The 27,064-nt window shown below is 43.3% G+C and overlaps 1 protein-coding gene across 1 annotated transcript in view; it reads left to right on the plus strand.

Annotated features, from left to right (window-relative positions):
- The first annotated feature begins 5,513 nt into the window (after positions 1-5,513).
- cdk14 (cyclin-dependent kinase 14) overlaps positions 5,514-27,064 on the plus strand; it is a 224,722-nt gene continuing 203,171 nt past the window's right edge. Inside the window, exons 1-2 of the mRNA XM_041988484.1 lie at positions 5,514-5,928; positions 19,540-19,571. Coding sequence (XP_041844418.1) covers positions 5,835-5,928; positions 19,540-19,571 — 126 coding nt within the window. The 5' untranslated portion in view covers positions 5,514-5,834. The remainder of the gene's footprint in view (positions 5,929-19,539; positions 19,572-27,064) is intronic.

The raw sequence follows: 27,064 nt of genomic DNA on the forward strand, positions 1-27,064 counted from the left end.
CCTCACAAAAGCCAGAGAGGACCAAAAAGGTCTGTATCTTACCCTTTTGGAGTACAGGAATTCTGTCGATGGTCTAAAATCACCAGCCCAGATCCTGATGAGCCGCAGACTCCTCTCCATCTTACCCCCAGGTGGCTCCACAGAACATGTTGAAGGCGAGGAGAGAGAAACGCCAGCGTCAGCAAAGACAAGATTACAACAGAACTGTCAGACCTCTGCCGCTGTGCATGCAGGAGCACCGGTTCCTTTCCAGCAGGAAAATGGTCAGTGGCAGCCAGCTACAGTCATCCGCCCTGCAGAACCCCCACGCAGCTACCACATCAAGACCAGCAGAGGACAGACTCTGAGACGCAACCAACGACACCTCCTCACAGGTCACCCGCTCCACAACAATCTGGACCCGGCTCCAGCATTCCCCCTCAGGTCCCACCGTGTGGACTGACACACCTCCAACCACCTGTCTGCACCCGGTATGGCCGTACAATAAAACCAAGACAAGTCCCGGACTTATAAATGAGCAATAATGACTGGAATGATGAATAAACATGCTAAGTAAATACCCAGTTGAAACAAAATGTACATTTATTGAAAAAAAAACTGGTTAAAGTAAAGTTTTAAAGTTGTTTAACATATTGAAAGAAAAGGTTTCCAAACATGTGGCTTGATATTGGCACAATAATCACGTACCATATGTATTTTGTATACCAGACATCTCACTACGATATTTTCTTTCTTTTTTGCCAAGAGAGCTGTAATGCTTTGGCTAACTGCTGAAAGTGGAACTCTTATTTTGAAGTGAGAAGCACGAATGCAGTGAAGAACCGGCTAATGTCGCACTTCACGCTCATATCGTTAAAGTTAAGTTATTCCCAAAATAACAACCAGTCATAACACACCACCGTGCTGCTGCTTTCCTTCTATTTTAAATGATTGTTTATCAGTTTTATTATGTTTTATTTCATTTTTAATAATTATTTTGCTGCTTTTGGGGGTTTTGCCTCATTTCTATTTTTATCTTCTGCTTATATTTTTTAAATTGTTGCTTTTTGATTTTAATTTGAAATAATTTTATTTTATCGTTTGTTTTGTTTTATTTTTGTTCTATTTTGCTTTATTTAAAAATGTTTTTTACTCTGTATTTTTTATTTGAAATTACGTTTATTTAGGTTTTTTGTTTGTTATTGACTTAAATTTTTTTTATTTTGTTGTTTTTTTTGTTTTGGTTTTTTAAGCTTGTATCTGAGTCCGATCCAGAAACGAAGTTCCCAAACTAAGCTAAGCAAAATTATTTTAGTCTTTTTGTCTCGTCCTTTGCTGTAAAAGCCGGTTTTTATCTGATGAACTCATAGATTGATTGATCAGTGGCTCCACATGTGAGAGGAAAATATCGGACACCATCTATCTGAAAGCCTTTGTTGCTTTTTATTTCTGATATACATTATTTTAAATACTGTGTAAGTTCATAAAAACTTGCATGGTGACTGTGAGATGGTGCTTTGGTTATTATTTATAGCTGAAAGATAAAACTGGAAAGAGATTAATAAAATGTCTGATTTAAGTTGGAAAACTTGATGTGAATCTAACCTCCAGATTCCCATCAAGTCTCACACTGTTGAGAAAAAGCTTGATTCAACTAAAAGGGATGAAAATCAAATGAAAAAAAATGAAAAAAAGTATCCTGACAGAGGGTGGTGAAAACTGCTCATCACCGGGACGGTCCTGCCATCCATGGAGGACCTCTACACCCAGCATGTAGGAGGAAGGTACCAGAATCATTACGGACCCCAGTTACAAACTTTTATCTGCTACCGTCTGGCCGACGGTTTGGCAGCATTCAAGCTCGTCCCACCAGCTCAGGCCAGCTTCATACCGCAGGACATAAGACTTCTAAATGCTGTCAGCAGCAACGCCACCTTTAAATAAAAACATCTTCTTATTGCTTATTATATATTTTACTGTAGAACTTATTTGTGGTATTCTTGCTTTTTGTGTTCGACTATTTTTTATTGTGGTTTATATTCTGTTTAGCTTTGTTAGGAGAGCCTGGGATCTCTGGCAATAAATTCATTCATTCATCATTCATTCATTCAAAAATCAGATGCTAGTAGGTTTGTGATGTTGCTATGGAAACAATGTGTTAGTATAACTAATGGTAGCATGTGACCATGTGGATGTTGAGATACTGTCCTCATGGACGTCTGTGACGTCTCCAGACAGCTGCTGACCTGAGCTCCAGGGTTCAGGTCCCTCGCTGCATCTGCTGCTGGCCGACAGCAGCTGCTTCCTGGGATCTCTGGCTCGGTGGAGAACCAGCGGGTCACCCATCAAGTTTGTATTCTGAGCTGGATCATCGCATGGACCAGGATCCTTCATGTCTGGAGGGTCATACATGTGATGTTTTTACTGCTTCACACAAAGGAAACTGGAATTTTCTTATAAGTACAGAATGACTAAATGAGAGAACATGAGTTTTTATTATTGGCTGTTTTTATCACCATCAGCTTTGTGGAGTAAGAATCTATTTTTTGATTAATTGAAAGTTTATTTGAACATAATGACAAAAGTTCTAAGGGGCTGAGTGGAAGCATAAGCTTCTCTAACATTATACCATCATCATTACCTGCATTACATCATCAATAACAATACTCAGTATGGACAATATCTGCCTAAACAACACATTTTTATCATGGAGTTATACAATAATAATAATAACTGGACCAGCGGTGATGATATTATTATGCGTAAATAGTCTGTAGTATCCTGAGACTTCCTTTCTATACGAGAGGGAGCTCTAGACTCAAAGTGTACTTTACCTGGTGGGAAGTCTATTTCCAGAAAGTTCTGGTCACGTGTTTCTCTCTTCGTCTGTACTGGTTAGCAGGTACCAGGTGCCAGTAAAAGCCAAGGAGGTTATTTGTGGTGTTTTGCATCAATCTTGAATTTTTTGGATTCACAATGTTATATATTCTATAAGTTCATGGAGTTATACAGTAATATTATTAAATATTAATAACTATAAATGCAATACTAATAACTAATAATAACTCAGTCATCAATTTGAGTTTAACGGCAGGTGTTTTCCCTTCACTATGGAAAAGAGCAAAAATCATACCTTTAATTAAAAATAATAAAGAACAGTTTTCAGGTCACAAAGCAGACCAATAAGTTTGTTACCAGCAGTAAGCTAAGTGATGGAAAAAGCTGTGTATGATCAAATATAAGAGTATTTTGAAGTAAACGGATTAAACACAATATATCAATATGCTCACGAGATGGATCATTCCACTGCTACAGCCCTCACTCTGATCACGGATCTCTGATCACGGATCTCTGATCACGGATCATTAGCTACAGGATATTGATAATAAGAACTTGGTGGGTTTTCTTAGAACGAAGTGCAGCTTTTGATGTTCGAGACCACAGTATTCTTTTAAAAGTTTGTTATAGATTTGAACCATTTTTACAAAAGATTCTCCACTTGTTATTAAACATGTTACTATGGCAATATATGCAGATGACACTACATCATATTTATCGGTAAAAGATGTAGATCAGCTTAATAACATTTTAAATAAGGAGTTGGACTTTGTCACGTAATGGATTACTGATAATAAATTAGTTATCAATGCAGGTACAATTAAATGTGTGGTAGTGGGGTCAAAATATGTTTTTAAGGTGTCACCAACATTGCACTCAACTATAAGAGAAAACATGATTCAAGTGATTCAACAAGTAGAAGAAGCTAATTTAGTGGGTCTAATTGTGAAAAAAACACTGTCAGTCAAATAAATAGTATATTGCAAAAAAATAGGTCGTAGTGTGGGAAGAATCAGACACCGCAAGAAATTCACCCCCCCAATGGCTGACCGAACAATTAGCTCAAGTTGCACAAAATAAAGTGTCATGAATTGTTTTGGGTTGTTCATACAGAACTAAAATAAGCACAACGCACAACAACCTGGCATTGTTCACTATAAAACACTATAAATATCTTTAATTATCATTTGTTCATAATATTATAGCAACAAAAACTCAAAAAACAATAATAAAATTTACAGAAAATTATCACTTTTTGCTGATCCACAAAATTATTGCACCAGACAAACCAGTGGAACGCGGCGTGTTCTGCCTTTAGGCTGAACACGCCAGTTTCAGCCAGCAGGTTTTCGTCGGGCCATGGTTGCATGGAATGGATTGCAGACCACAGACCAAAGAGGAGAGGGAGCATCCAGCTTGTTATCAGTGGACAGGTGAAAAGCTGCATCTCTGATGGGATGGGGCTGCATTAGTGCCTATGGCTTGGGCAGCTTCCACATCTGTGAAGCTCCATCAATGCTGAAAAGTACATGGAGGTTTTAGAGCAACATCTGCTCCATCCAGACAACGTCTCTTTCAGGGAAGACCTTGCAGATTTCAGCAAGGCGATGCTGAACCAGAGTTATTCCAGAGTCTGGGGGCTGCAACCCCTGAGTTTGAAGTTTGAGCGAAGTACCAGTAGCCACCCCAGGTCAGCCGACCAGAGGCACCTGGAGGAGGAGTAAGGGGTTAAAAGACCTTTGATGTAAGTGGGTGCCAGTCCATGCAGCCCTTTATGAACAAACAAAAGCAGTTTAACGTCAGTTCTGAATGTTATGGGCAGCCAGTGGAGACAGGCTGCGATGGGGGTGATGTGGTCCCTTTGCGGGTTCCTGTTTGGCTGTACAAAACATTTGGAACATCATGGGATGAGTTTTCACCATCTGAAGTGTTATTTATGTTCTGTCAGGGATAAAATGTGTGTTGATTTATAAATCAATACATTCTGAGTCCCAACTTTTCTGGAATTGCTGAATAATGATCTTCTCATGCTGTTTTTCAGTGTCATTAACAAACAGCCGTGAAGCTGCTGCTGGCTTGTCTCAGCTATCAGAGCAGCGGGATGAAAACATTCCTGAGATGTTTCCACTGGGACATGTTCTGCTGCACGCGCAGCGCTGCTCTCCTCTTCTTCATGCGGCTGATGTGGTGACTGCAGCGCAGACATGATCAGATTGAAGATTAAACAAAGAACAGAGAGGAGCTCTGGGGCTTCAGATTACTGATGCAGAGGTTGGAAAGCTGATAGTTAATCCTACTGCTGGAATCAACAACAAGGCGGGATTCATTCATTTCTATTTATTTATTCATTTAATTTGATTCATTGTGAGAAGAAACTGATTAACTCCAGTTGAGGAAAAACAATAAAATAAATAAAAATGGGAACAGAAACGACAAAAAAACCGACTAATACAATCATAGCCGATGTGTGCGCGTGCGTGTGTGTGGCTGTGGTGGAGAAGGGTGCGCAATGACCTGGTCCTGCAAAGGGCAGCTCGTCTCAATGAAAATATTCCTCCTCCTGCAACACATTGCAGGGCGGCGCCGGTTGTCTGACGGTCATGCTCCGGGACGAATGGAAACCTGGTTCCTCCGGAGACTCCTCCAATCCGCGCGCCAAGGGCGGGGTCTCCAGGTCGAAACCGGAGAGAGAATCCCAAAAATGACATCTAGATTGCGGTGAAGCTGGGAGCAACTGGGAAAGAGAGGGAAGAAAAGAGCTGGAGCTGGAGACCGAACCGGGGCGCAAAAGCGCGACCAATTACGCACGCGTTTCAGCTCGGATGCGTCGGTTTTCCTGCCTGGTTTGTTTGGACATGTAGTTTTATTCCTGAGGAAAATCGGAAGCTATTTGTCCTGTGGTTGATGAGACTGCTGAAGGAGCCCCGCAGGGCTGCCCGAACATCGGCGACTCCTCTCCGCTTCCAGCCACAGCCGCTCCGCTGCCAAAGTCCGGGAAAAAGAGGGGGGAGAGAAAAATGTGCGACCTGATGCCCGCCTCCCAGCCTGCCGAGAAAATCGGCAAAATGAAAAAGTTGAGGAGAACTTTGTCTGAGAGTTTCAGGAGTATTGGTGAGTAACGGGACGCGCTTCCCCCTTTTCAGCCCCTTTTCAGCCCCTTTTCCAGCCTTTGTGCAGAAACGAGTTGTGAAATGTCTGCAGCTGCAGCAGCAGCTTGGACTGCTGCTTCCTGCTGAGGAGACGTCTGAAAACACACATCAGCCCGGATTTCTCCCAGTTTTTCCACTTTATGTGGAAGCTCAGAAGCATGCAGATAAAACTCAGCACTTGTTTGGTCATTTCCGAGGTGGAGGTGGCATTTAGATGCAAACATTATAGTTGGTGTTCACCATCAGCCGTCCTGTCCTCGGTTTGTGGAAAGAAAAAAAAGCATGATTTTCTTACTGCAGTCAGGAAGACGATCCTTGTGTTTATTGTTGTTTTACAGTCAACAATCACGACAACAATCCTTTAACTGTGTTTCCACGTAAGAAATGTCTCATTTTCTCAGACGTGTTGGACTGAAGGTCAGAATCAGACATTTGATCTTTTGTTTTACACTTGAATGCTGAAGAGGTGAAAACCTGGAGAATCAGGAGGAAAGTTTTGGTGTCATGGTTGGTGGTTTTAGAAAAGCTGCATGCTGTGGTCAGTGAAGACCAGCTTGATCTTTTTTTATTGCCTTAAACAATATTTCATGAAGCAAAGGCAGAGCCAAGTTCTAGGCTAAATATGTGATTAAATTCTCATCAAGAGGCAACAAAAAATTAATAAAAACAAACAAACAAACAACCAAATAAATAAATAAATAAAATCAGAAGTAAAATAAATTCAATAGGCTCAGAAACAGAAACTAGGACCTCACATGGTTTATTGTTTTATATGAACTGAATGTAAAACGGTCACGAACAAACCAATGTGGAGATTTACAACCAAACAACGGCTGGGAGCGTCTTTAAAATGAAATAATCACATTTTAAAAGGTAGAACTTTGTGTAATAAGATATCAAGGAGAGGTAAAGGTGCATTATTGCTGAGTCATTCTCATGCAGTCATATTCACCATCACTGTTCTTGCTCAGCGTTTTTCACCCAGAGCCCAACGTGGAGTTTTCTCCCTGGAAAACCACTTATCAAGTCCTGAAGTCCAGCTTTCTTTTCTATCAGCTGTTCTATTATATAGTATCTCCAACGATGTAATGTCATGTGTAACAGCATCACAATCCTTATTTCTGGTGGCCTCCCACTATTTGTTTTACTTAAAGGAGCTTTCAGTGATTTCACCCACAATGTGAAGGGAAACTGATCTGACTACCAATCCTCCACGTCATCGTCTCCTCATGTAGCAACACATGAAGTCTAATTTATCTCCACATCTGTAGACTCACAGGTGAAGCTTTAGATTAGTGAGGAAACATATATGATGCTATATGGTTGTTGCTAGTTAATCTTCTGATATCTAGAAAATGTAAATATTTCTCTGGTTGGATTGAAAGTCGTCACCCAGTCTGCTGCACTAGAAATGTTCCTGCTGCAAAGCAGGAGGACGAGTCCCGAACTACTGACCTGACCTACGTTACAGAGACAGCTGAGAACCGTTCAAATCTTTCTAAAATAAATACAAACTATTAGTTATTTACTATTAATAATGCAGAACGATTTTTTCTATTATATCATGTTTTTTCTCCACAATAATCAATTAATTCAACACTCACCTCCTTCCTCAGGGCCACCTGGACATGTTCAGGTGAGGTGGGGAGGGGAGGGGGGTCTGGCAGCATCTGCTTCGGCTGCTCTCGTGTCTGAACATGCGTGATTTGTTTTTAGCAGCTTGCTAATCGTTTGTCTGCCTTGATTATTTGACTGAAACAGAAGTGAAATGAATAAAATCCAGAGTTTTCTTCAGGAATAAGAGCTAATATGGAGCAAAGTGAGCTAGCTTATATGGACAAAGTTTAGAAGAGACAACAAGCTGATGTTCCACAACTTTCCATCAGACGAACTAACTGACCGCCTCGCCTCTGAAAGAACTGGGTGACATACTGTCCACCCCTCTGTTCTCTCTCCAGTCTCAGCTTTTTCTTTTTAAACTTCCAGATTTTTGAGGCATCCTGCTGTCTTACCATCCACTCGCTGTCTGTCTGTAGCTCTGCAGCTGAAGGAGCAGGTGGACTGAACCATTTAAGGGAAATATAGAGGGGGGGTGTACCGAAATGTTTCCAAACAAAGAAACTTGGTGATATCATTGCATTGTAACTAAAATGTTTGCGTGATTGTAAGTTTATCATTGAGTATTAGGTAATTATATTAGTATTTCAATTGCACTGAGGGCCTTCTGGGCCCCTGTCAGCCATGGGCCCCTAGAATCCTTCCCCTTAACCCCCCCTTTTCAGTGCCCCAGAGAACGGGCAGACTGGTTGGAGATGATAGAAAGACAACAGGAAGTCCAATCAGCAACCAAAGTCTGCCTCCTGCCAGCTAAGAACAGGAAACTGAGGCTACAATTCACACACACTCACCAACACTGGACAATAGAAGATGGAGAAACGTTGCTGGTCTGATGAGTCTCCATTTCAGCTCCACATTCAGATGCTCGGCTCAGAATCTGCTAGAAACATCATGAAAACATGGATCCATGCAGGATGGATCAGGATCAGGATGGACATTCAGGCTGAGTATTGTTGCTGACCATGTCCATCCCTTTATGACCACAGTGGAGCATCTTCTGATGCTACTTCCAGCAGGATAATGCACCATGTCACAAAGCTCAGATAATCTCCACCTGCTTTCTAGAACATGACGGTGAGTTCACTGGACTCCAACGGCCTCCACAGCCACCAGATCTCAGTCCAGTAGAGCAGCTTTGGGATGTGGTGGAACGGGAGATTCTCATCATGGATGCAGCCGACAAACCTGCAGCAACTGTGTGATGCTGTTATGTCGACATGGAGAAAACCTCTGAGGAAGGTTTCCACCACCTTAAAGAAAAGGAGAACCAAAAATAAACAAAAACACCAAGCAGGAGCTTCCAGGAGGAAAATCTCAAACACATAAAATGCTTCCTTTCAGCTGCAGAGAGAAATATCCGACATGTTCATCCAGCTGTGAGATGAGTGAACAGCTGGATGAACAGCCTCTTCAGTCTGGTCTATTAGACAATAGACTTATATTTTTGAAGAATCTCTTAATGTGAAACCACCTGCCTCTTCTCACAATCACATCTCTGGATGTAAAGATCACATCTTATCATATCTCAGGTTTACAGGCAGGCAGGGTTCGACCTTCACAGGTACAGTGGCTGTTAGAGACGGACCGCTGGAGAAAAATAAGCTGATAAGGTCATAGACGGATGGGAGTGAGTTTGGGTCAATGCTGTGGGAGAAAGAGAGATTGGCATTGACTTTTCTGCTTTGCTGATGCTCATCTCTTATTGGCTATCTTTCCTCCTATCTAAATCAACACATCTCTGAGCATCGATCAGCCTCTCCCTCATCTCCACAGATGCTTTCACAAAGAAGCCTCCAGAGCCAGTTTTATTGTTTATGTCCTTGTAGCACTGTTGAGCTAACAGGTCCCAGTGGACCAGCTGCATCACATCTAATTAAAACAACATAGACTGATCCGGAGTTTCTCCACATTCTCTGAGCCCTGATCTCAGGTTTGGCTAATGAGAGCAATTTGTGTATTAAGATCATAAAGAAAGATGGTTGGATTAAACATTTGGGAGTGAATCCAGACGGGTAATGTGTTGGGACCAGTAGTTTAATGTTTTACCTGAAGACTGTATAAAAATGAGTATTCAGTACCACTGATGGCCTCGAGGGGATGTAAAATAAGTTTCTATATTCCATGTTTCCAGTCAGTGTGTTGGTGGTTGTTTTTGTCTATTATTAAACTGATAAAAAGCTTCAAAGATGCACACATTTTTAACTCGTCAGCTTTCAGCATTTAGCCGTTCACAAACCATTAGATGATGTTACGGTAATTACGTCTCAGTCAGCGATGCAGAGTGGCTCAAACCACAACAACGAAGTCCAGAAAAATTGGGATTCCAGAAATTGGGATTGAGATTCCTTGGAATGTAAAGTGCGTTACAAATAAAATTTATTATTATTATTATTATTAAAAATTGGGAAGTTCTTTAAATTTGAACAAAATTAAAACTAACAGACCTTCAAATCACATAAGCCAATATTTTATCCACAGCAGAACATACGGAACATAACAAAAGTCTAAACCTGTGTTTGGCAACTGGCAGCTCGCAGACCAGCCAATTATGTCTGGCCCACCAGATTACATTGATTTAAAAAACAGATTGTAAGGGTTATGTGTCAATGTGCAGTAGAATGATGCTGTTTGCAGCGCTAGTAAAAGAACTACCAGGCCCCTTAAAGAGTGGTCGAGCTAGAGAGGAGAGAAAGAGCGACACAGAGTGAGAGGGAGGTGAGGGGGAACAACAGAGCAGAGGAAGTTGCTGTGAGAAAATTCCTGTTTAGCGGTGAATGTTTTGCTACCAGCTTTAGCAATAAACACCACACAGCTCTGCTAGTTCCAGCAGAGTCCTGTGTCTGCTTCACCACTGCTGGGTAAAGTGAAGGAAGCTAAGCCTGAAGCTAGCTGCTGGGTAAAGTGAAGGAAGCCAAGCATGAAGCTAGCTGCTGGGTAAAGTGAAGGAAGCCAAGCATGAAGCTAGCTGCTGGGTAAAGTGAAGCGAGCTAAGCCTGAGGCTAGCTGCTGGTTAAAGTGAAGGAAGCTAAGCCTGAGGCTAGCTGCTGCTAGCTGCTGGTTAAAGTGAAGGGAGCTAAGCCTGATGCTAGCTGCTGCTAGCTGCTGGGTAAAGTGAAGCGAGCTAAGCCTGAGGCTAGCTGCTGCTAGCTGCTGGTTAAAGTGAAGGAAGCTAAGCTTGAGGCTAGCTGCTGCTAGCTGCTGGTTAAAGTGAAGGGAGCTAAGCTTGAAGCTAGCTGCTGCTAGCTGCTGGGTAAAGTGAAGCGAGCTAAGCCTGAGGCTAGCTGCTGCTGGCTGCAGGGTAAAGTGAAGGAAGCTAAGCCTGGAGGTAGCTGCTGGATACAATGAAGGAAGCCAAGCCTGATGCTAGCTGCTGCTAGCTGCTGGGTAAAGTGAAGGAAGCTAAGCCTGAAGCTAGCTGCTGCTAGCTGCTGGGTAAAGTGAAGGGAGCTAAGCCTGTGGCTAGCTAGCTGCTTAACCCAGGAGGAATCACCTTTATGCCACTTTATGAGCTCCATGCGAAGGTGGAAATTTAACAGCTGTTTCTGTCAGGAGTTAGTGGAGGCAACTATCAGGGATATAGTTATGGATATCGGATATGGTATTGATGTGGTTACTAAACCATAAAAGAAAATGTTGCAGTTTAGGAGCAAAAAGACGTAAAGAAAAAGAAAATAACTTTTGTTGTTGCTGTGTCCACGGTGTTTAGTTCACCTGGCAAAGAACTGGGAATTATATAACCTTAAAAAAGTCAATCTATAAATGAATTGTATAAATGAATGATGAGTTTATTAAATACATCTTGTTTTGTACTTCTTGCTGAAGCAAAGTAGAAGTAGGTTAAAGTACAGGTAGAAAACCCTGTTTAAAAAGTTGTAAACAGGTAACTGTGAGATGAAATCAACCAAAACATTAAGTGTGGGGCATTTTATTTTAAAGTTTGCATTGTACAATTTTTGTACCGATGGTGCATACATGAATGTAGCTATCAGTTGTACTGATTAATTTTATCTTTAGACTTAGGCCATGGGTGTACGCCTTATTTAACCAATGAGTGACATTATTTATGCAGCCTTCTGATGCCCTTTAATGTTAAATTACATTTTCTTTTTTCCATTATTTTTTTTGCCATGAAATATATAATGGTATAAATCATATATGAACCAAAATAAAAACCAGATATGTTTTTCTCAAATGTCAGAAAGAAGTCATCTTTGATAGAGTTGTATTTTATATATAATGGTCACCATGGTATGGCACTAACTGTAACACAGAGTCGCTGTTACAGCCGCTCACGTTAGTATTTTCTGACAAAGTAAAACTAAGACATGACATCATGACGGTGGTGAAGACAGACTGTAATATTAATAAAGTTTTGGTGCTGCAGTGAAAAAACCTCCCCTCTGCATCCACATCTCTCCTCCTAAAATACGCCTCAACCTGCAGCTGACGGAGTGATGAACGCTCGTTATGTACGCTCAGCCATTTACACACTTACGTTATTTCTGCAGTTACTGGCTACTTAGCTAACGCTATGCTAGGTTGAGATAACAACAGCAATGTTATTGCTAACAGAAGGGACACGGCTTAGCTAATTTAGCACAACTTTAGCAATGAAGCGTAAATAAAAAGCTGACCAACGCAACGAAGCACACACCACTCGTCATTACATACGGCAGCCAGAGTTAAACTGAAACTGGAGACATGCTGAGTCATTAATTTTACAACATTATTACAAGCTGTCGGCAAGCTCCGCTGCTGTAATGTAACCTGGCTGTAGCTACTAGCTAACCCTGTTGAAAAGACAGGGGGATGACTGTGGGATTGAATGGAGTCAGATCTCCATCTAGTGGACAAATGATGCTAGGATATCATTCTGCACGACTCAGACACTTATCAGCATTTACTGTTTATGAGAAAGTAAGAATAAATCGGTGTATAATTGGCAAAATAATGGCCAATATTGGCCATTTTGAAAAGGGCTAATAACATCTTGTGTGTGTGTGTGTGTATGTATGAAGGCTATCAAAAATAACGTGTTAACGGCGGTAATTAATTTATGTAATTAAAGCATGCGCAGCATTCATCATTAATGATGGCGAGACATGGGGGTGTCTAGAGGCAAGATGGTAAGTTGAGTTGGCTTGCTTAATGGATGGATTTGAGGGTGTCACACCCATGGGGAATGAGGATGTTTAACACCCACACTTGTCCTGGTGACAAGGTTCAACACCTGCGCTTTTCATGCTTAAAAAGCTAAGAAGCTTGCAGTTTGTCATTCATACCTGCACATATTTACCTCAAAGTATTATTTTTGAATGTGCTAGCAATAGTAAGCTAAATTTATCAGTCTCATGTCAGTCAGACCCATGTCACTGTCACGTGAAGCTGAAGAATGAGACATGTTGATAACAGCAGGCTATTCCAGTTACACATTTATTTCATATAACTGATGCTCCAGATGTTTTGTATTGGTGAAAGATCTGGACTGCAGGCAGGCAGAGTTGCCATGTTGTGTTGTGACTGGGTGCAAGCTAAGAATGAAACAGCATCCAGCCAGAAGTCGTTCCAGAATTATTCTTCTTCCCCTGAAGATGCTAATAGCTTTATACTTTAATCCTGCACACTGACACTGTCTTCATCTGACCGGGGCTTAGGAGAGAAACAACCACAGAGCCTCAGTGATGATGACTGACTGATGAAGAGTAAAACGCCATGGCAGTCTTGAGTAAGTCAGTGTGTAGCCGAACACATGCACACACAACCACACTCACACAAACGACCAGGAGACGCAGCAATGTCGAGTCCAGAGAAAGCAGAGGAAGAGTTTTAATCTGGAACCGCAGACATCACTTTCCCGTTCTGAGAAACCTTCATCATGACCAGAAACAAAGACTTTCGTCATGGTAGAATCAGGTGAAGCTCCGCCTGAGGAGGAGCGGGGACGCCACATCCAGCAGCCTGAGATTAGAGTCCATCACTTTCCTGTTAGTAATTAATTCCATTAAGTTTCCATTTCATTCATTAGATCTAATATATAGGTTTACTATGAAGAAATCAACATGCAGATGAATCTGAAGTTCTGTTAAAGGGAACATATTTAAACCTTTTTTTTTTAAAGTAACTAATTACTTTTCTGAGTAATTAGTTACTCTAGTAATGCTGTAACTCTGTTACTTTTTGCAAGAACTATAATTAATAAAAATAATAATAATTAATAATAATAGAAACTACACACCCTTACTTTTGGCAGGATCGGGGAGTATGCTAGCACCGTCTCTCTTGTGCTTGCTTATGGTTCATCTGAGAAGGAGGAAACTAGCGATTTCTGGTCTCATATTTAACCCAAAGTATTGTTACTGGATGGGCCAGCAATAGCAAGAATTTATCTGTTTCATGTCCATCAGATCCACGTCACTGTCACGGGAAGCTGAAGAATAAAATAACTGTAAACCTCTTGATAAAATAACACAGGTATCAGATTGGTGCTCGGCATCGGCAGATACCTAAACCCCAGGTATCAGAAGAGGTATCCGAAGAGGTATCAGAACATCCCTACTTTAAAGTGAGGTGCCCAACGCTGCTAATGAGTGATGCAGTGTCGTCTAAGGGCCGAAGACAACGGCATATTCGGTCTTGTCCCTTGCGCACAGAGACACCACCAGATTCTCTGAATCTTTTTAATGATATTATGCATGGTAGATAAGGAGAGTTGCAAAGTCTTTGCAGTTTTTGTTTATGAAGCATTCTACAGTTGTTTTTCGCACTGTTTTACAGATTAGAGAGCATCTGCCCATCTTTACTTCCGGGAGCCTCTAAGTCTAGTCATGTTACACACCAGATTTCAATTAACTTCCTTCCATGCTGGATGTTCTGTTACCAGCTGAATCCATTTGGACTTTCTTGCTTTTGTAGCAATTTGTTGCCCACATTTGGCATGAGCTGAGTTTAGACATTTGTTTTGGTCTGTTTGTTCTGCTGTGAATAAAACATTGATTATTATATTGTCTTAGTTTTCATTTTGTCCCAGCATTTCTGGAATTTGGTTGTAACATCTGATTTCTCACACTGTTCCCTCGACAATCACGTAACATCCCTGCAATAAAAACTGTGTGAACCAACATTTCTTTAATTAAAGAATCAAAGCGTTTTAAAAACCTTTGTAAGATCAAACAATCCTCAGTGATCCTTCTCCAAGAATTTAAACCACCATCTTCCTGAAAGTTTATTAATAAAGTGATGATTGGACCTGTGGGAAGAATCCAAGCACTCAGGCATTAGTCGAGGTTTATCCTCCCTCATCGCTGCCAGCAGCGTGCCCTTCAGCAACTCTATTAGCCCTGACAGCTGTTCAGTGGCTGGAAGGTCAGAGGGGGGCTGCACCTACAAGTAGCTCAGGTGTGATTAAGAAGGTGGTCACATAACAGTAAAACCAAATCATTCAGGAAGCAGGTTGATGACAATGGCCCATCTGTACCAGGATGTGGTTAGGTTGTAGACTGGATGTGAATCTGCTGATGTCTCCCTCTAATATCACGTCAGAGAAACTCAGACGCTGAGCGTGGATGGAAGAAACGTGCTGAGACGGCAGCCTTAGTTGCTGAAGTTTTCGATTTGGAGAATACATTAACAGGGATTCTGTTGCTTTTTAGGGGACTTTGACCACATTGGACCAGGTCCTGCTGAAAACTGGAATATTTACAATGTTCAAATATGAAATGGATTACTCCACAGAGCATGTCGACTCATTTAAACCCCACTACTGAACTTCAGCACATTTATTCACTGTGTGTGTGGCTAATCCAGCATCGTCTTCATCCCGTCTCTTCTCTGAGATCTCCCCTAACAACGGCTAATCCAGCATCGTCTTCATCCTGTCTCTTCTCTGAGATCTCCCCTAACGACGGCTAATCCGGCATCGTCTTCGTCCCGTCTTCTCTGAGATCTCCCCTAACGACGGCTAATCCGGCATCGTCTTCGTCCCGTCTCTTCTCTGAGATCTCCCCTAACGACGGCTAATCCAGCATCGTCTTCGTCCCGTCTCTTCTCTGAGATCTCCCCTAACGACGGCTAATCCGGCATCGTCTTCGTCCCGTCTTTTCTCTGAGACCTCCCCCAACGACGGCTAATCCAGCATCGTCTTCATCCCGTCTCTTCTCTGAGATCTCCCCTAACGACGGCTAATCCAGCATCGTCTTCATCCCGTCTTTTCTCTGAGACCTCCCCCAACGACGGCTAATCCGGCATCGTCTTCATCCCGTCTCTTCTCTGAGACCTCCCCCAACGACGGCTAATCCGGCATCGTCTTCATCCCGTCTCTTCTCTGAGATCACCCCTAACGACGGCTAATCCGGCATCGTCTTCGTCCCGTCTCTTCTCTGAGATCACCCCTAACGACGGCTAATCCAGCATCGTCTTCGTCCCGTCTCTTCTCTGAGATCTCCCCCAACAATGGCTAATCCGGCATCGTCTTCATCCCGTCTTTTCTCTGAGATCCCCCCTAACGACGGCTAATCCGGCATCGTCTTCATCCCGTCTCTTCTCTGAGATCTCCCCCAACGACGGCTAATCCGGCATCGTCTTCATCCCGTCTTTTCTCTGAGACCTCCCCCAACGACGGCTAATCCGGCATCGTCTTCATCCCGTCTCTTCTCTGAGATCTCCCCTAACGACGGCTAATCCAGCATCGTCTTCATCCCGTCTTTTCTCTGAGACCTCCCCCAACGACGGCTAATCCGGCATCGTCTTCATCCCGTCTCTTCTCTGAGACCTCCCCCAACGACGGCTAATCCGGCATCGTCTTCGTCCCGTCTCTTCTCTGAGATCACCCCTAACGACGGCTAATCCAGCATCGTCTTCGTCCCGTCTCTTCTCTGAGATCTCCCCCAACAATGGCTAATCCGGCATCGTCTTCATCCCGTCTTTTCTCTGAGATCTCCCCTAACGACGGCTAATCCGGCATCGTCTTCATCCCGTCTCTTCTCTGAGATCTCCCCCAACGACGGCTAATCCGGCATCGTCTTCATCCCGTCTCTTCTCTGAGATCTCCCCTAACGACGGCTAATCCAGCATCGTCTTCATCCCGTCTTTTCTCTGAGACCTCCCCCAACGACGGCTAATCCGGCATCGTCTTCATCCCGTCTCTTCTCTGAGACCTCCCCCAACGACGGCTAATCCGGCATCGTCTTCATCCCGTCTCTTCTCTGAGATCACCCCTAACGACGGCTAATCCAGCATCGTCTTCGTCCCGTCTCTTCTCTGAGATCTCCTCCAACAATGGCTAATCCGGCATCGTCTTCATCCCGTCTTTTCTCTGAGACCTCCCCCAACGACGGCTAATCCAGCATCGTCTTCATCCCGTCTTTTCTCTGAGATCTCCCCTAACGACAGCTAATCCGGCATCGTCTTCATCCCGTCTCTTCTCTGAGATCTCCCCCAGCGACGGCTAATCCGGCATCGTCTTCATCCCGTCTGTTCTCTGAGATCTCCCCCAGCGACGGCTAATCCAGCATCGTCTTCATCCCGTCTTTTCTCTGAGACCTCCCCCAACGACAGCTAATCCGGCATCGTCTTCATCCCGTCTCTTCTCTGAGATCTCCCCCAGCGACGGCTAATCCAGCATCGTCTTCATCCCGTCTTTTCTCTGAGACCTCCCCCAACGACAGCTAATCCGGCATCGTCTTCATCCCGTCTCTTCTCTGAGATCTCCCCTAACGACGGCTAATCCGACATCGTCTTCATCCCGTCTCTTCTCTGAGATCTGTCCAGCCAGGAAAAGTTAATCTGTCAATCTCGAATCTTATCTCTTTCTTTTTCTCTCTTCCTCCAAAAGTGTTCTCTTGTGTTTCTTTGGTGCACATTCAGAACAGCTGGTGTGTTTATATCCGCTTGCTAGTGTGTGACGTAGAGTGTAAAGCTGCAACATCACGTGGTGTACTGGATGAAAAACTTATAGTGCGGCTGGTATGTCAGCCTAGAGATGCTTCTGGGCAGCGACAACTCCAGAAATACACATAATAGACATCGCTCTCGCTCTCTGTCTCTCTCTCTCAGTCTCTCTCAGTCTCTCTCTTTCTCTCCCTTTCTCTGTCTCTCTCTCTCTCTCTGTCGCTCTCTCTCTCTCTTTCTTTCCCTCTCTCTATCTCTCTCTCTTTGTCTCTCTCTCTATCTGTTTCTGTCTCTCTCTCTGTCGCTCTCTCTCTCAGTCTCTCTCTTTCTCTCCCTTTCTCTGTCTCTCTCTCTCTGTCTCTCTCTCTCAGTCTCTCTCTCTATCTGTCTCTGTCTCTCTCTCTGTCGCTCTCTCTCTCTGTCTCTCTCTCTGTCTCTCTCTCTCTCTTTCTTTCCCTCTCTCTATCTCTCTCTCTCTGTCTCTCTCTCTAAGTCTCTCTCTCTCTCTGGCCGGCATCTAGAGCTGACCTCACGTCTAAACTGGAAATACATAAAAACATGTGTCTTTAGGAAAGTGGCAGAGGGCCTGAACTGAGATGGAGCCTCGTGACTGATGAATGAGGAGTGAAAACCTTCAGATCTGAACTTGTTCTGTGAGCCAAGGAACGAGAAGCTGATTTCAGTCAGTGTCACATCAGGCCAGCGTTCCTGTAAAACAGAAAATGATGAATGTGGCGTTCCTGGAGACGAGTGTGAGTTCCCAGGACAGTGAAAGGTTAAGTAAATCTAATAATACAAAGCTATAAATATACCTCATCACAGATTCACTTTCAACTCCTCCAGTAAAGCTGCTGTTTGATGGATTCTTCCTCTAAATGAGCTGTGAGAACACCTTCACACCTTTCTGTTAGAGAGAAGTTGCTGTTTCATGTTTGATTTCTTCCAGTCAGAAGAAGCAGCAGAAGCAGTAATGAGGTGACTTCAGTCCTCCTTCTCTCCTCATCTTATTGTTTGTGTCTCATATCGTGTCCCTCAGAGGAAGCGTCTTCTGGAGGGTTCAGACTGCCTGTGTGTAAATATAATCCAAAATTTACCCACAATCCTCTAGAAGGCCTCATTCTGGCAGGAAATGCTCTTCAGTGGGAGACTTCTTCATCTCTTCATCTCACACTTTTTATTGATTTATTTATTCATTTATTCTCTCTGCTTCAGTAATATAATACATCTGGATTCTTAGTCATAAATAAAAATGTTAATATTCTCTCAACTTCTACAGACTTCCAAGACCTGCAGGATAGTGGGCCTGGAGGACCATGGCTGGGAATCAGTGCTTTAGAGGACAAAAACGTCTTCTCCAAAAACTGCTACAAAAACATTGCACATTAATATTCTTTTCCACCTTTTTTGCTCGCATCACTAAATCAATGTAATTTCTAATCAGATATACCAGTTATGTAATTATTCAAATGATTTTAACCCTTTAATTGACAATCTGATTACATGACATCACAGTTTCTATATAAGACACGAAATAGTGTTCTTTTCTATTAAATACATGTTAGACGATTTTTTTTGTAGTATTATATGGAACATAACTAGTTTTATGTGTATTTTTTCATTAAAACTTGACATTATGTTATGTTAATATAATCTGAACAATTCCATATTTGGTATTTGTGATTTGGACTGAAGCTGATCAAGTGATCAGAGCACAAGCTGGAAATAATATTAATCCGTAATGTTTTCAGGACCTGTTTTGTCAACATTTTACAACCCAACAGGGTAGTAAAATGTCCCCAGTTATCCTGTCATCTTTTAATAAAAATCTAACTTAGAAATTCTTATTTCTTCAAGAGAAACACTTTTTGACAAAAAGAATCCTCCCAACTGGAAAACAACCAGAATGGTGACCGGGAATGGATGAAAACTGAGCTGAAAGGGTGAAAGTCCCTGCTGACGGAGAGCAGGCAGCCGATGCTTCGTGGCCTTGTCTGAATGGAGATTCTGTGGCAGGAAACGAGTCGAGGATGCACAGACAGGAACTAAACTCTGTCTTCTCTTTTCTCTGCAGCTTTCAAGAAGGAAGACAGCAGCTTTGATGAGGTAGGTTGAAAACAGTGAATTTCTGCAGTTTGTGGCCCAGTTTCAGCTGTGACTGCAGAGATTTGTTTTTGCTGCAATCCTTTCTTCGAGGTCTCATCGGGCAGATGCATTGCAGTTTTTTTCTGTGGATCCTGTTGAAAGCAGGCTCATGTGTGGAATAAATTCATGTGTGGAGCTCTCATCTCTGAGACTTCCCCCGGGGTCAGTCACCATCACAGGGCTGCTTTGGCCTGCAAAGTGACACACCAACCAGATTTTCTCCTCTGTGTGTTCAGATTTTCAATTTCTTGCACATTTTCATTCCCTGAAAGTGTGTTTTTTTTCTTCTGCTGCAACCTTCATGTTTCCTTTAAACGGACTGAATGAAAAATGCATTTAGGGGAAACATTTAACACGGCTGCTTCCACTGAATGTCTCTTTTATTCCAGGCAGCAGCTTTATTTTGAATGAAAGGAGAATGATGCTAAATTCTTGATAAAAATGTAAAGTGTAAGCAGTTGTGCAGGATGTTAGTGATGTTTCCCCCAGCAGCAGCAGCAGGCCTGGGATCCAGATGGATTTCTGTCCAGCCGTCCTTCAGTTTGCTGTGATGCTCAGAGAACCGGTTGCTGGGCTGCTTCTTTCATGAAGTCATGCTCGGCTGCTCTTTTTGACTTGATGCAACAGTGAGTGTGGCATTGCCGCATCTGCTGCAGATGTGTCCTTGTTGTTCTCTTCTCTGGACCACCTCCAGTGTATCGTCAGCAGCGGCATGGCTTGATGAATAAGTGATAAGACGGGAGGGTGCACGTCGGCGTTGGTGGTGCAGAAACAGCCGGAGCAGACTGAGTTGTCGTCTTCTCAGTTGGCTTGATGGTTTCATTAAATGCCTTGATAGATTATTTCTCTGGCCTTTGAAGATTTGTAACAAATGTAAACACAAATGTAAGTTTTATGCATTAATCAAACCTTTTTCCTTAAACTCTTAAACCTTCAGCAGCTCTCCCCGAGGTCCATCTCTTCTACCATCATCAGTGTCTCAGGAGCAGTAATGTGTAGCTCTGTGGGGTAAACTGTGATGCATAGTTACCCTTTAGGTCACATATGTCAAACTGGTCCAGCAAAGGGCCGTGTGGCTGCAGGTTTTTGTTCCAACCAAGCAGCAGCACACCAGATTTGACTGATTCAATCAACTGATCTCAGTCTTCAGACAGCTGATTGGTCAAACTGTGTGCTCTTGGCTGGCTGGAACAAAAACCTGCAGCCACACGGCCCTTTGCTGGACCAGTTTGACATGCCTGCTTTAGGTGATCTACGGAAGTTTTCCAGGCATTTCTATCCCGTACAGGAGTTTACAATCCAGCCACTAAATGTCGTGTTTTCTGGTGAAGTGTAGTAGGAATGTAGTGAAGAAGGTATTATCTAAAAATAAAGTTGCCTTCTGAGAACTTCCCATCCCCCTGAAGTGTGTTTTTGTTGGCGAGCAGAGCTCCGATCTCATGGATATACTTGGATAAGAACATTTTGCTCATGTTCCCGTTCAGGCGAAGATGCTGAAAGTCGCTGCTGTGGGAATTAACTTGGGCCATTTGCTATAAATGGACCTCAGTGCTGAAGAAGAATGTGGAGAATCTGGTTTGGGAAAAACTCCTTCCTGTCCCACTACATGATGGCCAGCGTAGAGTGTGACTGATGCTGGTGTGTGTGTGTGTGTGTGTGTGTGTGTGTGTGTGTGTGTGTGTGTTGAGCTGATGATAGGATCTGAGGTTTAAAAGGTTTGCAAAGTGTTTACAGATGACCTGTGGTTCAAAATGTTCTGTTTCCTGGATGAGTGCTGACCTTTAGCAAAATGATCCATACATGAAATTGATCCACTTTATATGTGCAGCAGTTTTAAAAGACGTGTTGCTCAGCTGAAAAAAAAATGGAAATGTGATGACTTGGTAGAGTTGTGTAGAGGACTTAGCGTTAGCTGCTAATGTTGAAGCCATAGACTGTATATAAAAGATGGACGCAGCTTCCGAGATGTCACCTGTAGGTTTCCGAAGAGCTGAATTGAAACTCATTGGGCTGTTCCCACTGTCGCCATCTTGTCGTGATTCCCAGAAAATTCAAAAAATGGGCAAAGAGGTGGAGCTGAGATGGGGACTGTGAAGGTGGGGGTGGATGATTGACACCAATCAAACTCCAAGCTGCCTGTAGCTAAGAGCTAACTGAGCCAACTCTGATCTAATGTGAGCTAACCGGCTAACGGAGGTAGGTGAGCTAAAGCTAAGGTGCGCTGTTAGTCGGCTAAAAACCACATTTGTGCTACACTCTCCCTTCTTGCAGCAGATATTGGAAACCTGTCAATAAAAAAGACAAGCCCCTAACTATGCCAAATTTCAAGATTAAATAAAATCTAAACGGATGAGTTATAAAAAAATTCAATGGGAGTCTCTGGGGTTTTGCTCTGTTTTGGAGCCAGTCCCTAGTAGATGAGGGGTTAACTGCAATGTTTTGCACTTCAGCATTTGCACATTTTATTGCCGGAGGTTGCTGCTTGTTTGGAGCCCCTGGTCTTAGTGTTAGCCGCCAGTTTTGGAGCTTGCAATCTTAGCATTAGCTGCTAATGTTGGAGCCTGCAGTCTTAGCATTAGCTGCTAATGTTGGAAACCACGGTCTTAGTGTTAGCTGCTAATGTTGGAGCCCCAGGTCCTAGCGTTAGCTGCTAATGTTGGAACCCACGATCTTAACGTTAGCTGCTAATGTTGGAGCCTGCAGTCTTAGCATTAGCTGATAATGTTGGAAACCACGGTCTTAGTGTTAGCTGCTAATGTTGGAGCCTGCAGTCTTAGCATTAGCTGCTAATGTTGGAGCCCCAGGTCCTAGCGTTAGCTGCTAATGTTGGAACCCACGATCTTAACGTTAGCTGCTAATGTTGGAGCCCATGGTCTTAGTGTTAGCTGCTTATGTTAGAGTCGCAGTCTTAAGGCGGATATATAGTTGCACGGTGTTTGCGTAACTGCAGTAGGCTCGACACACACCTCTTCCTGACATGCACCCCCCCTATGCAGACAGTTACACGGAGATACTCCCTTGTGATTGGTCAGTTTGGGATCACGTGTTGCCTGATATCTGGATCTTCTTGCTAAATTTGTGTGGTAACCACAGTTTTTAAAAACAATAACCAGTGGATCGAATCATTTCTTATTTTTCTTCCACAAGCTAATAAAGACACTGCACCTTACTGGATGCCATTGTTGTTTTAAAACAGAAAATACCTACCAAACTGAAGTGAACCATCAAAAGAACTCTGACCTGGTAAGTTTACCGGCTGATACCACCCCTGCTGCCACCTTCAAGTTAGGAGGAGAAACTGCAACACAAAACCAAGACGGCGCGTATGCCCTACGCTCGAGTGGAAGAGCAAACTCACTAGTGTCAGCTACGTCGTAGCCGACCACATGCAAATGTCATGCGAGCATAAATCCACCTTCAGCATTAGCAGCTAATGTTGGAGCCCCAGATCCTAGCATTAGCAGATAATGTTGGAGCCCCAGATCCTAGCATTAGCAGCTAATGTTGGAGCCCCAGATCCTAGCATTAGCTGCTAATGTTGGAGCCCCAGATCCTAGCATTAGCTGCTAATGTTGGAGCCCCAGATCCTAGCATTAGCTGCTAATGTTGGAGCCCACAGTCTTAGTGTTAGCTGCTGTTAGGACCCATGGTCTTAGTGTTAGCTGATAATGTTGGAGCCTGTGGTCTAGGCGTTAGCTGTTCATCCATGGATGGATGGATGGATGGATGGACGGATGGACGGATGGACTGACGGACTGATGGATAATGATCCATCAGCTAGATTTTCATGATGAACTGATGAAGATGAAATTTCTTTGTTTTAACCGAACGTTGCAGATAAAAAAGAAGCTTTAGATTCAGATTCTGCTGCAACATCCAGCTTATCAGGAATGATGAAGGTGTGAAACATCTTTTCTGATTGTGGGTTTTGCTTTATTTCTCATTGTCATGAGTTTGTTACTGTGCCGAAAATATTTCTTACATGAGCTTTCACTGTTGGACAAATATCTGTCAACCATCATTTCTCCGTCTTTACTTGTCTTTCTCTTTATTCTCTCCACTTAGAGTTCATTATGTATTCTGAGCCCAACTGGAGCTGCGTAATTTCATGTGTTTGCTGGCAGAATTAAAAATGAATGCAGCCGTTGTGTTCTTTAATTTGCAGAGGTCTCTGGTTGATCACCAGATGGGAACAGGAAGAGTCAGAGCTTCCATATCAGGATGTCGGCTGCTCTGAACCTAAACCATCATTTTCTGAGATATATTAACGTCATCCAGCGGTCTCACATTTCCCTGTCATCTGCAGTTTTTAAAAGTCATTGATCATAAAAAAAAAATAAAAATTTCTGTGGCCTCACTGCAAACTACTCGGCCTTTGTTGGCATTTCCAAAGCGTTTTACTGCTGCTGTGATACCCCTTCTGTTGGTCCTGGATGAACTGTGGAGCTTATTTAGAGTCTAGTTTGGATCCAGCTGTCCACTTTATTAGGACCACCTTCTAGTACCAGGTTGGACCCACCCGTTTTTAATTCTTGGTGTGATAGATTGAACTAGGTGTTGGGAACATTGTTTGGAGATCTTGCTCCATATTGACATGATAGCATCAAGATGATCTGAGCTTTGTGACATGGTGCATTATCCTGCTGGAAGTAGCATCAGAAGATGCTCCACTGTGGTCATAAAGGGATGGACATGGTCAGCAACAATACTCAGGTAGGCTGTGTTGGTTAAACCAGGCCACGTTGGTACTAAGGGACCCAAAGTGGACCAAGAAAATCTCCCCCCACCATTACACCACCAGCAGCCTGAAGCGTTGATCCAAGGCAGGATGGATCCATGTTTTCATGATGTTTCCAGCAGATTCTGAGCCGAGCATCTGAATGTGGAGCTGAAATGGAGACTCATCAGTTTAAGTTGGGTTAACAGCTTCATTACTTAAACACTGAAACCTGGACTTTAATGCGAGGTGTTGGTGAAACTGACAGCTCTTATCAGACTGAACATACGTATCTCTAATATCATTATGCTCTCCTGGATTTAGTTAAGCCACCATCATCTGATCTTAATGTCTGAAGTGATTCTGTTTGTAAATGGGGAATAGCCCTTATATGTGGAATATTCCTCCAACCATACCGGCCGTTGGCTGAAGCTTTTCCCAGATGAACGTTAGCATGCATCGATAGCAAAGCTGCAGATTCAGTCCCCTTCAGTTTGTTTGTCAACTTTAAAAGAGGTAATCAATGTGCTGGTAGCGTTCCCTGATATGATAAAGAACAGGCAGCTGATTAAGGCACCCTCAGGTCCACAAGCTTTAATGTCCTGCATAGTTGTGGTTTTAAACCCTGACATGAATTCAATAAGGTGTTGAGTCAGAGAGCTGACTGAGGAGGAGGAGAAGCATCCGGAGCTATCAGCCTGTGAATCAACAGATAAAAGCCCTGTGATGAAGGTGTGAGAGGGAGTGGGGGTGTTCTAACCTGCAGCGTGGAGCACATTGTTCTGTTGATGAGAGTCTCTCCCACATGGGTGATAACAGTGTTTGTGACCTGTGGCTATGTTGCCTTTCCATGTCACTCACTCTTTAGATGCCACTGGATCAGACCTGCTCAGGTCTGTAAGCTGCTCCCCGCGGGGGTCAGAGGTCACCAGGAATCATGGAGACAGATCAGATGTGGTAACAGCACTGTGATTAGAAACGAAAGGAAGTGGTTTCCAGATCAGAGGAGGTCATCTGGGATGAGATGCTACATAGCCGACATGTTAACAGATTAGTCACACTTTGATCTTCATTTATCAGAGTTTTGTTTGTTTTTTATTTTTAAAAAGATGAAGATTTAAAAACTTTAATAACTTCTGTCTTTGAGTCCAGAGCTTTGATGGATGACCACATTTTGTTTACTGCTAGAAGCAGGTTTCTGTTATTGTTGGTAACAAACTGTGGCTGGGTTCCTGATGATTGTCTGCTTTGTTGTCAGATGTTTTGTGTTGGGTTTCAGGTGTAACAGCTGTTTGTAGGGGTTCTCTGTTTGGTTGTACAGTTGTTGTTGTTTTCGGTATGTTGCATCTTTGTTTCCCTTTTCGTTTCTTCACATTCCCCTTCCTCAGTTTCCCCTCATCAGGTCCAGCTAAAAGATGTAACTTAGCAACAGTCAATTGAAGAACAATATCCAGGGGACACTTCCACAAAGCTTTTTTTCCATCATATCCACTAACATCCTCTTAGCTAAGTAAGTTTGTTTGGCACAGCACGGCAACCATGGCAACCAATCTGCTTGCTCTGCTGGACAGGACAAGATTAAATATATAACAACAAACTGTGACTGCACCACCTGTAGTTCTGGAGTGGTACTGCAGTGTAAATACATCTTTAAACATCATAAAAATAGGTAAAAAAAAAATCTGGATGGTCCAGATGGATGAAGGTGTGGATGGTCCAGATAGATGGAGGTTTGGATGGTCCAGATGGATGGAGGTCTGGATGGTCTAGATAGATGGAGGTTTGGATGGTCCAGATGGATGAAGGTGTGGATGGTCCAGATAGATGGAGGTTTGGATGGTCCAGATGGATGGAGGTCTGGATGGTCTAGATAGATGGAGGTTTGGATGGTCCAGATGGATGGAGGTCTGGATGGTCTAGATAGATGGAGGTCTGGATGGTCCAGATGGATGAAGGTGTGGATGGTCCAGATAGATGGAGGTTTGGATGGTCCAGATGGATGGAGGTCTGGATGGTCCAGATAGATGGAGTTTTGGATGGTCCAGATAGATGGAGGTTTGGATGGTCCAGATGGATGGAGGTCTGGATGGTCTAGATAGATGGAGGTTTGGATGGTCCAGATGGATGGAGGTCTGGATGGTCTAGATGGATGGAGGTCTGGATGGTCTAGATGGATGGAGGTCTGGATGGTCTAGATAGATGGAGGTTTGGATGGTCTAGATGGATGGAGGTTTGGATGGTCCAGATGGATGGAGGTCTGGATGGTCCAGATAGATGGAGGTTTGGATGGTCCAGATAGATGGAGGTTTGGATGGTCCAGATAGATGGAGGTTTGGATGGTCCAGATGGATGGAGGTCTGGATGGTCTAGATAGATGGAGGTTTGGATGGTCTAGATAGATGGAGGTTTGGATGGTCCAGATGGATGGAGGTCTGCATGGTCTAGATAGATGGAGGTTTGGATGGTCTAGATAGATGGAGGTCTGGATGGTCTAGATGGATGGAGGTCTGAGTGGTTGATGGATGGCTACAATGTCAACAAGGCTGCCATGGTCAGCAGGTGGTGGTGGAGAGATATTTTAGTGGGAGCAGGATGGTAGGTGGAGAACTACTCGTGTTGACTGACGGAGGGTTCTCAGGGAAAGGTCTGCAGACCCTGATTCGATCATGTTTTGGGGGTCTGGAAATGCGGTACCTGAATTTTCCCAGCTCTGTGGTCTGCTGGTCTCTGCAGTCTG

The sequence above is a fragment of the Melanotaenia boesemani genome, chromosome 6 (genome assembly GCF_017639745.1).
Source record: "Melanotaenia boesemani isolate fMelBoe1 chromosome 6, fMelBoe1.pri, whole genome shotgun sequence".
Lineage (NCBI taxonomy): Eukaryota > Metazoa > Chordata > Actinopteri > Atheriniformes > Melanotaeniidae > Melanotaenia > Melanotaenia boesemani.